General features: G+C 45.5%; 1 protein-coding gene across 1 annotated transcript in view; it reads left to right on the top strand.

Annotated features, from left to right (window-relative positions):
* The first annotated feature begins 12,711 nt into the window (after positions 1-12,711).
* Positions 12,712-13,524, top strand: part of SH3BGRL2 (SH3 domain binding glutamate rich protein like 2) — a 54,514-nt gene continuing 53,701 nt past the window's right edge. The window contains exon 1 of the mRNA XM_079780372.1: positions 12,712-12,953. Within this exon, the coding sequence (XP_079636498.1) occupies positions 12,909-12,953 (45 nt within the window). The 5' untranslated portion in view covers positions 12,712-12,908. The remainder of the gene's footprint in view (positions 12,954-13,524) is intronic.

Below are 13,524 nucleotides of genomic sequence, written 5' to 3'. Positions count from 1 at the left end.
TGCTAAAAAACTTAACCCAAGGTCACACTAAGCCAACAACTAGCATCGCTGCTGTCACTTACTGCCCCCGCTGCCTTCCTCGCTAACAGAACCCCAGTAGTTAGTTGCCAATATGCCCACACTCCACTCTATTCCTAGGGGATGAATGATAACAGACCTAAACCCATCTTGGCTCTTGCATTCTCCTTCCTAATATACATTTTCCAGCCTCCTTTGCTTGGCATGTGACCCAGCTCTGACCAAGGAGGTTTAAGGAGAAGTCTGCTAGGGGGCTCCTGGGAAAGGTTTTCCTCTATGATAATAGGAAAACATATTTTCTGCTTGCCCTCCTCTTTCTGCCTACTTGGATGGTAGTGTGAAGATGTCACCCTGGCGCTGTGGCGGCCACCTTGCCGCCATGAAGCAACTGGCCCCAGGAAGAACGCCGTCATGCTAAAGACGGCAAAATGGAAAGTGGAGCGTGCCCTGGGCTTTGAGGACTGCTGTCATCGTCTGGATTCACCTCCCTGCACTCTTCTTGTGAAATAATCCAATGTCACCATTACTGCTAGAAACGTGTCAGGTGTAGCCAAATTTGTAACTGCGTTGGTATCAACTGGTATGGGAACAGGAGTGGATGTTGGACCGACTGTCTTGGTTTTAAGCTGACAGGTTGCTATTCAGAGCTGCAGAATTGTCCCCCCCAGCACCGGCACCCTCAACCTTGACGCCAGTATACAGTTGTTACTCTTAACTGAGGAACAAAGACAAAATGTAGCAAATTACAGGAAAACAGACACTGGTGAGATTTTATACCTAAAATCCTACTTTATACCTAAAACAGAAAAAGTAATGATACATATTGCAAGTAAATCATACTTTAGATCATACCACAAAGACTCCTTTCAAGGGACCCATGTTCCATGCCTCTCTGCATTGTTCTCACACAACCACGCACTCACGGAGCTTTGTACTTCCACCCAGGACTTTAGTTTGTGTCTGAAATAGTCTCACCCCATCTCTACCACACAGTCTCTGTTTAATTAATCTTCATATTCCCCACATCTAATGGAATGCCTAGTGCCTAACACATTCGATAAATGCTTTCAGTAAGGAATTAAAATAGCATCAGACCCTTCTATTGAACAGCTTTCAAAGTCACAGGTTTCTTAGGAATTACAAGGACATTTTAATAATTTTCTGGTCTTGAGATATTATTTCTTAATAATTATTAATGTTTTAAATAAATGCAAATTTCTGAAGAGAGGAAGTTTGCTAAGTTACTGATAGAGAGCAGGTGTTCAACAAATAAAATGAACCAAATGGATTGGGCTTTTAAAAACTACATGTGCTGGGGCAAACGTAAACTGTGCTTAAGGTAAAAATAAGGCATTTCACTACACTGTTCCTGGGGCAAGAAGAATTTAATGAACTTTTAAAACATGTCTGGTTTACAACCAGGGAGCAATTAATACTGGACGGATTATAATTCCACTACTAAGTACTTTAGTTTATCATAAACTTAGTGATATCTTGGCCAGTTCATGGCTTCTGAGTACAGTAAGTTGCATTTATAAAGAAGTCTTGCTCCCTGGCATCAGTACTAAGTGGAATTTCACTTAGTGCAAAAATGCTTCCCTTCTCAGAAGATTCTGTTTAAACCCAAAGGCTCTGCTTGCAGTGGAGGCCCAGGTGCTGTAGAGCGATACCCGCAACTGAAGCTGCCGGAATGAACTAGCAGAGAGCTGAGGGAAAGAACCAGGAATCCAATCTGAAAGTGCTTTACAGTTTTCCTCAGCCTTTTCTAGTAATTTCACTTTTAGGAAAGAGTTGAGGAATTTAAAGGTAAAAACCTTTACAAAATCATTATTTTAAAAAGTTATGGTTCAAGGTATTAAAAAGTACTTAAATGCAAATGTTTGTAATTTCCATTCAGTAGGCCCTTCAAAATTATAGGGGAAAAATATAATAAAAATAATTGCTACAACAATAACATTTTATGTTTGTTTAAACTGACTTCCATTTTCTCTAATTGTAGTTATATATAAACATTTTCTTATATTTCCTTTGTTGTAATTACTCTAAATGGCCTTTATACCTAGCATAATGAGAAGACTCATAGCAATGTATTCATAAGAAATCAAAATGTTTCAGAATTCAACCATAACCTAATGTAAAAGTTTGTTTATTATAATATGGTAATCGTTTATAAAGTAGTGACCTAATAACCAAAATATTGTAAAGTATTATTAGTTCCTCTAACTTATGTTGCCTAGAGCTATTTAAGCAATATCAACTTGGAACCCTTATTTTGTTATGGTGATGTCATCTCCTGACCTATGATGTAGTCTAGTTGGGGATATATATAGATATATAGATATATAGATATAGATATCCCATCTAATAAAGAGGGAATATGCTAATTGACCATCACTCTGTCACAAAGATGGCTGCACCCACAGCTGAGGCCAAGTTCCCATAAGGAGCCTTAACGAGCAATCAGCAGGGACCTGAGGCTATGCCCTCCCCCCGCCCCTGTGGGGCTTGACAGGGGACCTCAGGCTGTATCCCCCAACCGGCAGGGCTTGACAGGGGACCTCAGGCCATGCCCCCCACCCAGTGGGGCTTGACAGGGGACCTCAAGGTGCACCCCCAGTGCTGGTTCGGGGGAACTCAGGCCGCACCCCCCATCCAGCGGGGCTTGACGGTGGACCTGAGGCTGCGCCCCCTGCTAGTGGGGCTTGATGGGGTCCTCAGGCCATGCCCCCGACCCAGCAGGGTTTGACAGAGGACCTCAAGGCATGCCCCCCCTGCTCTGGTCTGGGCTGGGGGACCTCAGGCCACGGCCCCCGTCCTGGCACCGGGCCAGGGGACCTGAGGCTATGCCCTCTGCCCAGTGGGGCTTGACAAAGGTGGGACTGGCTGGGTCTGGATCTAGCCCTATTGGCGGGGGGGCGGGGGGCAGCCAGGTCTGGGTCTCATGCGATTTTGAAGCGCATGTGAGTGGGAGAGGACTTGACTCTGGGTCTTGTGGTGCACCCCAGACTCTGACAGGAGGAAGGTTTTCATATACATTAAACTAATTTTCTTTCATCTCTGACACTTCTATTATAGAGCAAGGGCAAATAGCAATATTAAATTATTTCCTCTAATTAATCCCCTTTTAATGTGCATGAATTTCGTGCACCGGGCCACTAGTGTATACACACACACACACACACACACACACACACTGAATGGCCAGATTATTATGATCTCTGAACGCATAACAATCTGGCCACTCAGCGTATATCCTAAATAATAAAAGTCTAATATGCAAATTGTCCCCTCAACCCGGTGTTCGACCAGCAGGCAGGCTGGCTAACCACCCATGTCCCTTCCCCCTGGCCAGGGGTGGCCAGACCCCACCCATGCACAAATTCATGCACTGGGCCTCTAACTGGTGGTTAGCTGGCCTGCCTGCTGGTCAAACTCCTGGTTGAGGGGACAATTTGCATATTAGACTGAGTGGCCAGATTATTATACGTTCAGAGATCATAATAATCTGGCCACTCAGTGTGTGTGTGTGTGTGTGTCTGTGTGTATGTGTGTGTGTGTATATATTTCCTACCTAATAAAAGAGTAATATGCAAATTAACCACCACTCTGCTACACCCACCAGCCACGCCCACCAGCCATGCCCATCAGCCCATCAGTGCGAGTATGCAAATTAACCCCAACCAAGATGGCTGCTGCCACAGAGAACAGGAGGGAGGCTTGGGTTTCCCCAGCAATAGAGGAAGCTAAGCTTTCCACACACCTTGGCGGGCCCAGGCCTCCACTCAAGAATACAAAGTTTCAATTATAGAAGATAAATCCCAAGAAAAATGGCGGCAGCCACAGAGCAGGAGAGAGCAGGCTAGGGTTGCCCCTGGAGATGGAGGAAGCCAAGCTTTCCACCTGCCCTGGCCGGCCCAGGCCTCCGCTTAAGGCTACAAAGTTTCAATTATAGAAGGTAAACAAATCCAAACAGAAATGGTGGCAGCCACTGAGCGAGCAGAAGGCTTGGCTTTGCTCCAGGTTACAAAGTTTCAATTGTAGAAGATAAATATATCCTAGATACCAGGGCCTCCGCTTGGGTCGCCGGGGGGCATGGCCGGCCTGCAAACCACCACAGGCCCCTCGCCCAGGCTGCCCACGCCCCAAGGGAACCCCCACCCTGATCCGGGACACCCTTCAGAGCAAACCAGCTGGCCCCCACCCATGCACCAGGCCTCTATCCTATCTAATAAGAGTAATATGCAGATTGACCATCACTCCAACACACAAGATCAAGATAGCTGCCCCCATGTGGTCAAAGATCCTGCCCCCATGTGGACACAAGATGGCCAGCAGGGAAGGGCATTTGGGAGGGACCAGGCCTGCAAGGGAGGGCAGTTGGGGGCAATCAAGCCTGCAGGGGAGGGCAGTTAGGGGTGACCAGGTCGGCAGAGGAGGGAAGTTGGGGGCAAACAGGCTGGCAGGGGAGCAGTTAGACATCATTCAGGCTGGCAGGGCAGTGGTTAGAGGGTGATCAGGCTGGCAGGCAAAAGTGGTTAGGTGCAATCAGGAAGGCAGGCAGGTGAGCAGTTGGGAGCCAGCAGTCCTGGATTTTGAGAGGGATCCCAGAATGGAGAGGGTGCAGGCTGGGCTGAGGGACAACCACCCCCCACCCGTGCACGAATTTCGTGCACCGGGCCTCTAGTACATATATATATGGAATGGAATTGAATCTGATTGGTAATTCTGTTCTGTCAGAGCTGCCCTGTTCTTAACAGCAGCTTATATACTTGATTAGGAAAGTCCTACAAGATTAACAAAAAAGCAAAACAATAAAATCTAGACTTTTCCTTCAAGCACTTAACATATGCTTGTTCAATTTTCATCTTCCCAATTAGCCATAATCTCCATGAGGGTAGGTACTGTGTTTGATTTACTGCTGGATCCCCAGCATCTCACATAGCATCTGGCACACCGTGAATGAATATAACTGCGAGAAATGAACAGCACACAAGGTTTTCAGTTTATCCTGTGGTTACCAGCAAATCTCAAAGCCTCCTTGTTACGAGTTCTAAGATGGTGGCTTGTGCCATTCTCTCTTCTCATACCTTCTATCTAGTGGGAATAAGGCATTGGGGAAATAAGAGTGTTTTCTCCTGTCTGAGAGGATGGGGAACCCTACTGGTTGGGGTGAATGTGAACTGATTCAAGACTTAAGTGTGAATGTTGGTTTCATGCCTAACTCCTTGCTTTACAATTTGCCTCCAGGTCTTTAACATAAATGTTAAAAGTTCCATCCAATGCAGGAATTACTTAGTATGGTTCCAGTTAATTAATATTTTATTTGATTAAGAATAAACAGAAAGGGGGCTGAAGCAGCAACATAAAAGCAGTGGATGAATTCTCTTAGGAAATTCAAGCTACATTATTTGACTTTATTGCTGCTTCATTTCACTACTGCTCCTTTTATCTTAAAAATGGCCTCCAAACTTCATAACATCAAAGAGTTTTTGTTAAGTATTTTAACTGCCCATGACACTGTACAAAGAGGTTTATACAACCCGATCCTTGTTGTTTAGAATGTTAAAATCACAGACATGAAACAGAAATGTTTATAGGATTTACTATATGTTTATGCAAATGAAGGCCACCCCTGTTTTACTTTGCATGATTAATAATAGTTCATGCTTACTGAGTCCTAACTACGTCCCAGGCACTGTGTGAGAAGGCATTTTATATGCATCTTCTCCATTAAGCCCTCCAACAATGAGGAAGGTCAATTATCGGCAAGTGAAGTAAACTGCCTAAAGAAGGTCATACAGCTGTGACATTAATACAAGTCCAGCTAGGAATCCTCCTTCCTTAACGACTCTGACCTACCCCTGCCCTTTGGCTTCTAACCTCCTCTCCCACAAATCTGTCACCCACTAACAGCCAAATGTGCCGAGTCAGCTTTTGGAGGATCTACTGCCTGGAGCAAGGCAGGGATTGTGACAGGCATGGTGTGGTGGCTGAAGTTCCTTAAGTCCTTGGGGAACCAGATAGTATTGGATTAAGTGCTGTTAAGAACAGGGCAGCTCTGACAGAACAGAATTACCAATCAGATTCAATTCCATTCCATAAATAAAATCGGGACAGTTGATACTCCAGAGTGCTTGAAAGAGCTCTTTATTTAATCTGTAGCTAAACCTTAATGAACAATGTTCATGTTCCCTGATCCCCCTTCAAACTTCTGTCCTTGCTTGTCCTCTCACATTACCCCTCAACATCTAATTAGAAAAGGCTCTATCATTGCATCTACAGCCTCATTAGCTACTAGTCCTCCAGCCACTCCAATCTGGCTTCTGCCTCCACCCCTCTGCTGGGAGTGCTCTTGCAATGATAATAAGCAATCCTATATAATAAAAGGCTAATATGCAAATAGACCAAAAGGCAGACCAACTGAACAACCAAACAACTGGTTGCTATGATGTGCGCTGACCACCAGGGAGCATGCATGGAACATGGCGGGCATTGGCTGCGGCGGGATGGTGGAGCAGGTGAGTGGGGGCGCCAGACCAAGGTGGGGCACTGGGGGATCGGGGTGAGCCTCTGGTGGTTACTGAAAATTCTTTGCTCCCATATGCCACGTTCCCGCCTGGCGCTCGCACCTGTTGCCAGCACCGGCCCTGCTTGCCCCTCAGTGCTTCTCCACCTACCCCTGCTCCTGAGGGGTGATTGGGGCCAGCAGCCACCTCTCACACCCACTGCTGGCGACGGCCCTGCTCGCACCTGCAGCTGTTGCCGGAGCTGCCTCTTGCATCCACTGTTGGTGCCCAGCGCCAGTCCTGATCGCTCGGCGCTTTCAGCAAGTGTGAGTGGTGGCTGCCGGCCCCGATAGCCCCTGAGGGCTTCTCCACCTCCCTCTGCTCCTGAGGGATGACTGGGGCAGCAGCCGCCACTCGCACCCGCTACTGGCACTGGCCCCAATCACCGGCAGACAGGGGACCGGGGCCCATGGTGGGAGGGGCCATGCAGGGGCACGGAGGATGGGCTGAGACGTGCCCCTGTGCCCACCGTAGCCTCATGGCCCACAGTTCCTTTCAAGGTGCACAAATTCATGCACTGGGCCCCTAGTCTATATAATAAAAGCCTAAGTGACCATTACAGTGGAATGACCAGAACAACTGGTCACTATGATATGCACTGACCACCAGGGGGCAGACGCTCAATGCAGGAGCTGTCCCCTGGTGGTCAGGGTGGTCAGTGAGCTCCCACAGGGGGTGTGCCGTTCAGCCAGAAGCGGGGCTCACAGCTGACGAGCACAGTGGCAGTGGCGGGAGCCTCTCCTGCCTCCATGGCAGCGCTAAGGAGCAGTGAGCTGAGTGGTAAGAAGCAGCGAGCAGGTGGGCGGTAAGGAGCAAGGGGTCCCAGACTGCGAGAGGGCACAGGCTGGGCTGAGGGACCCTCCCCTCTCCCAGTGCAAGAATTTTGTGCACCGGTCCTCTAGTCATTATAATAACACCTAGTACTTCTTGTGGATTTACTGGGCTCCAAACTGGGCTCAGTGCTTTGTTTACAGTGCAGAGAGAACCTGGAGAACCATAGGGCTGTCCAGGACTTGCAGATGGTTTTGGCTTAATTAGCTGTTTTTAAAAAATTAAGTCTACATTGAAAAATAAAAATATTTCAGACAAATATCCAAATTTTTGTGATGTGCTGTCCTGTTTGCTATCCCCACAGTTGAATACCTCACCTCTCTAATTCATGTCTCTTGCCCGGCCCCTATAGGAATATGATTTACTACCCACGTTTTACGTAGATATTCTGGTCAGGAGTGGATAGTGGCCTGCTTAAACTAGCTCAAGATTAAACACTGGGGTTATTACACAGCAACCCAAGGGCAGGAATTGTGGCAGACCTGGATTCATGGAAACTGAGGTTGGAAATAAGACAGACACCAGGTTAGTGTCTCTGCTTTTCACCCCTAGTGGCTCCATTTTCCCCTTGTCACAGACCAATTTGCTCTTCTTCATTTCAGTTCCCTCACTGTCTCATACTTGCTCAATGCTTCTCATCCCTACCTTCAGGCCCCTCACAATATCTCTCTTTATATTCCCACGGCTAATAGCCTCAGTCTTTCAAACTGTAAATTCCTGAGAGAGGGCAAGTATGTATTTTCAAGCTTGGTCATCTATGTCATAAACTACTTTCAAGCTGTAGTAGGTCACACTGGAGGACGTACACGGATGCGTGCAAACATCTGCAACCAGGTGACCTGGGAGTCTTCACAAGGGCTGTGGGTTGATAGATACTATAAGGCCTAACTTAGAGAATATCCTAAGCATAATTAATCCTCATAACAATCTTGAGCGATAGTCATTATTTTTATTCATTTTATAGAATGAAAACTGAGGCTTAGATAGGTGACAAAATTTGCCCAAGGTAGTCAATGGAAAAGCTGGAATGTGACCTCAGGCTGCCTAAGTAACAAACTCAAAGCCACCATTTTCATTATCATCTTTCTTAAGTTCCAGACTGAGTAACACTTTTGCTATTCTCTACTTTCTGACTCTTGATTTTGTACTTTTCCGATTGCTCCTCCACTCGTTTAAATTCCTTGTTCTCCCAATTCTTAAATGCAGAAGTTTTCCAAGGGAATGCATAAATAACCGGAACAAATCTTCATGGCTCCTTCTTGTCTCTTTCCGTACTTTCTTCTTAGGCAAATTCATTGGCTGTTACAGATTTGGATATAGTCAAACACCACCATTTCTTAACCTGGGGTTCTTTAATACACACAAAGTCCTTATCCCACAAGGAACTTGTGGACAGAATTTAGGGAGTTCATAAACTTAAATAAGACAAAAATAACATCTTAATATTTTCACTAAACTCTAACTGAAATTTACCAATCCTTCAATTATGAATGTAGGCAACAAACCACTGTAATAGCAGCAAATATCTGTGACTTTGTTACCAATAAAAATCACAGTTATTTTAAGATTTTTATGGTGGTTATTTGATCCACTACTAAATCGTGATACTTAAATATTTATACTTAATAAATAGATATGTATATTACCATATCAAAAATTGTTCAATAGTTTGATAACTATTTTGCAATACAAGTAGTTTCCTTTATAATCTTGTCTCTTTTATTTTCTGTATTTATTTTTATTGATAGATTGACTTTTTTTGGAGAGAGAGTGAAATATCGATTTGTTGTTCCACTTATTTATGCATTCCTTGGCTGCTTCTTGTATGTGCCCTGACCAGGGATGGAACCCACAACCTTGGCGGACCCAGACGATGCTCTAACAAACTGAGTTACCCTGCCAGAGCTATTGTCCATATTTAGAAACTATTTTTTTTTTTTTTGAGAAAGGGACCACAGACTTCACCAGACTGCTAAAGGTTGAGAACCCCTGCTTTAAAACACTTTGCTCACTAGCTAACCTTATTATGATGATTATTTCACAATATATATGTATATCAAATCATCGTGCTGCACACCTCAAATTGATACAATGTTGTATATCCATTATATCTCAATAAAGCTAAGGGGAAAAGCCACTCTAGCTGGATGGCCTATCATGACTTATAAAGGAGATTAAGTCTTAGGCAATGCAGGAGCAACTTCCCTAAAACCTAACGACCTCAATTTTCTGCATTCTGTCTTTAAGTTTCAGCTGCCTGCTTTATCTGCAGCCTCTACTTGTCAGATGGGCATCTAATCCTCTCGGTACTATGATACCCTGGTGTTAATCTTGGACCTCTAGCTTGTATCCCAGATTGCTTTCTACTCTTGGTCACTCTTCCACTTTACTGAGTCTCAACTCCATACTGGCCTTTGAGGTTTCCTGGACTGGTAACACTCTGTCCTGCACACAAGTTCTGGTCAACCCAGGGTGGAGAAAACATAGCCAATTATTACCAGAGCAATTCTTAAAGGATAGCTCTGATCATATTTTTCTCTTTGTCAAAATGCTTACAAATTAAGTACAAGACTTCTCAGTTAGGGCAATTTTGGTTGCAGAAACCAAAAGTTGAAGTGGCTTAAGTACCAGTAAGATGAGGAATTCATGATATAGATACAGGGATATTACGCAGGCCTCCATAGCAGGGATAAAGAAATAGGTTGAACCATAAACAGAGAGTGGCAAACTTTTTTGGTAAAGGGCTAGATAGTAAATGTTTCAGGCTTTTCAGGCCATATAGTGTCTATCATTCTGCCACAGACAATACGAAAAAGAATGTGTTCCAATAAAACTTTATTTACAAAACAGACAACCAGCTGAATCTGACACACAGGCTTTAGGACCCCTGGACTAAAGGATTGTCAGGACACTCTGAAACTCATCTCTGCCATGCACCACATGTCTGCTTTGCTGTTCTCTTCCTACTGACTACCTTCTGCAGCTTTTCTGGTTCTAGGTTGGAGCATGGCTTCTGAAAGCTCTGATCTTCCATGCTACACATTCAAGGTCAAATTCTCTTTCTGTGTCTGTCTTAATTCCAAATCCTTAGGGTAGGAATGTTGCCGGCCTTGCTTGGGTTAGGTGCTCACTCCTAGACCAATCTATAGTGGCTAAGGGTCTGGGTCTTGCTGTATGGACAGGGTTTTGGGGCACCATCATCATTATAACCTCTTGGATCAGAATGGAGAAACAGATTCTAGAAAAGGGCAAGGTACTAGGCAGACAACCCAGGCTAGTCCCTTGCTGTATTTATTCAAACCTTTTTTTTTTTTTTTCAGCCCTATTCTCTATAAGTCCCCTCACTTCCTTTTCTGAAGCAAAATTGACTTTGCAATTCTCACATACTCTGCAAATTCTCACCCTGCATTCTCCCCTGCCAGCAGAAATTCTACTCATCTTTAATCTATATATAAAATATGTATGATATTTTGTATATATATTTATTGATTTCAGAGACGATGGAAGAGAGAGAGAGAGAAACATCAATGATGAGAGAATCACTGATTGGCTGCCTACTGCCTGCTCCCCACTGGGGATGGGGCCCACAACTTGGGCATGTGCCCTAACCAGGAATCAAACCATGACCTCCTGGTTCATAGGTTGATGCTCACTGAGCCACACCAGCCAGGCAATTCTACTCACCCTTAAAGTCTCTTCTAAAGTTTCCCTCTCTTTCTTTTATATCCATACAACACTCCATTGGTATGGCATTTCTTGTTCTGTCGCTATTTCTGTATCTTTTTCTTTTGCAGACAATAGGTGCTCTGCTGACTGAGAAAATGACTTTTACATCTTTTCATCCATTCTTGTACCTTTCAAAGAATAGACTCTGAGTTCCTATTGTTGAGTTTAACCATATCTTCAGAGCTATATAACTTCAAACTGAAGAAAATGCTGACTGTTATAAAGTTGCATTTATACAGGAAATTAGTATCTACCTTTAAGATACATTCCCAATGTTGAATGTTTTAAATTTTTATAAACATTTATTTCCACATTTATGGTAGCCAAATTAAAGTATATTTGAACAGAGCTAGTAATTACAGCAAAACTTATATTTAAAATTGTTTAATACTAAGAAGAAATAAAGTCCCATTAAGATTGTATCTATTTATTATACTAAATTAAAAAGGAATCGTACAGAAATGATATAAGATAAGTAATAGGAAAGGTTATAAACTTAAAATGTTCAAAATCGCTCTAAAAAAACAATGGCCCAAACCTATTAGTATTTGTGTAAGAAATTTTCCAAGAGACCTCATTTTCTTTGTTTCTAGAATTATTAATTAACATCGTTCCCAGAACTCTGCCAGGCTCCCCTGATGAAAGGAAGAAAGTAAGCACAGTACTGCAGGGGAAACTGGTTCATTTCCACTAAACCGAGAGAGGCTTGCGCTTTTGTTAACCAGAAGCACTTGCTAACGAACTATTCCTAAACCATTCGCAACTACATAAAGGCTTTTTATTTAAGGGCATCCTCCAGGGAGCCTGCGCTGGAATGTGCAGGTCTGAAAAAGGCACAGATTTGGCTCAGCTGTAAATATTAGGTGAACAGAGGCAAAGCCATTGTGTAGGGTAGGGGGTGGGGCGGGTGGGGTCCAGATTCCCAATGTTGATAGAAGGATTCTAATTTCGCTTGGTATTTATTTTTTTCTACTACAATTACAGTTTTGCTAAGAAAAATAAAATATCGGTTGTGCTCTCCTCTGGGTTTCTCATTTTCAGTGTCTGCATAAAAAGAAAACCTCCCATTTATCCAAAGGAATCATCTTTCCGCAATCTCCAGAGTCACTGGGAAAACAGAGGCGCGCCCACCCCGCGTCCACACACACACACACACACACACACACACACACACACACACACACACCGCCGCTGCCTCCGGACAGCCCGGCCCACCCCACCCCACCCCGACCGGCGTAGGTCCCTGGGGCTGGCCCCACGCACATGAACCTGGGTGGGTTTGCTCCAAACCAGTAAATCACATACACAGAACCTAAGCTTGGACTTTGAACCAAGCCCTTTTGCCTAGTTTTATTTTTCCTCGTGTCCCTGGCATCCTCGCCACCCCTTGTCATAGTCTTTTCCCTGCCGTGGGCTCTCTTCCAGCCACCGGCCGGCACGCCTAAGGGATTGACGCGCAAAAAGGAGGCAACCTGAAGGAACCCAGCCCACCAGTCCTCCAGGGAAAGACCGAAACTACAACTCCCATCATGCCCCGCACCGGCCTCCCTCTCTCCCCTCCTCCCGCTCCCAGCCAGGGCAGGAGGCGGAGAGGCGCTGAGCTTTTTTATCTGCAGACCAGGAGGGAGGGATCCAGATCCCCGCGGTCTTACCCGAAGGAAGCCTTCGGACCGGTGGCAGCCGCGGTTCTCCGCAGAGTTTTGCCTCCGCGTCCGCACCAGCCCAGAGTCCCAGGGGGCAGACGGTGCGTCCCGGCGCGGCGAGAGGATGGTCATCCGTGTATTCATCGCCTCCTCCTCTGGCTTCGTGGCGGTGAGCACGGCGGGGACCCGGAGCGGGCCGGGGTCCGGTTAGCCGGGGTCGGGGCACGGGGTGCGCGTCCTGCGGGAGGAACGCGGCGCTTGCCCTTGCGGGTCTCGGCGCGCAGCACGTCCGGCCGCCCCCCCCCCCCCCCCCCCCCCGCCAGGTGATCCACTCACACTTGGACAATGAAAAGGGCGGGAGCAAAGGTAGGGTGGGGGACCCCGGGGTCCTGCTTCCTTTGGTGCCAGTTACTCCCGATTTGGGACTTTCAGCCCGGTTAAGTTTTGTGCGGGAGCTTTCTCGGCTGTTTAGTTTGCTAACCTAGCTCCTGAATGAAACAAGTTGAAGAGGGAATTGCTCTCTACCCACCCTTCCCTACCTAGTACTGTACATTTCTTTAGTTTTGTACCTGCGCAGAGAGAATGGTAAACCAGGTTTTTCCTGTTGTGCCAGGAATTTTTGTATTGTAAGTATTTTTACAGCTTTATGTAAATGTGTGTTTGGATTCTTCCCCCTGTGATGCCGTCGTCAGGTTCACCTTGGGGATGTATAAGTGGTGGTCTCTTTAGTTACTGTAAGC

Source organism: Cnephaeus nilssonii (genome assembly GCF_951640355.1).
Source record: "Cnephaeus nilssonii genome assembly, chromosome: 9".
Classification (NCBI taxonomy): Eukaryota; Metazoa; Chordata; class Mammalia; order Chiroptera; family Vespertilionidae; genus Cnephaeus; species Cnephaeus nilssonii.
Note: the sequence above shows the minus strand (reverse complement) of the source record. Positions and strands in the feature narration are given on the sequence as shown.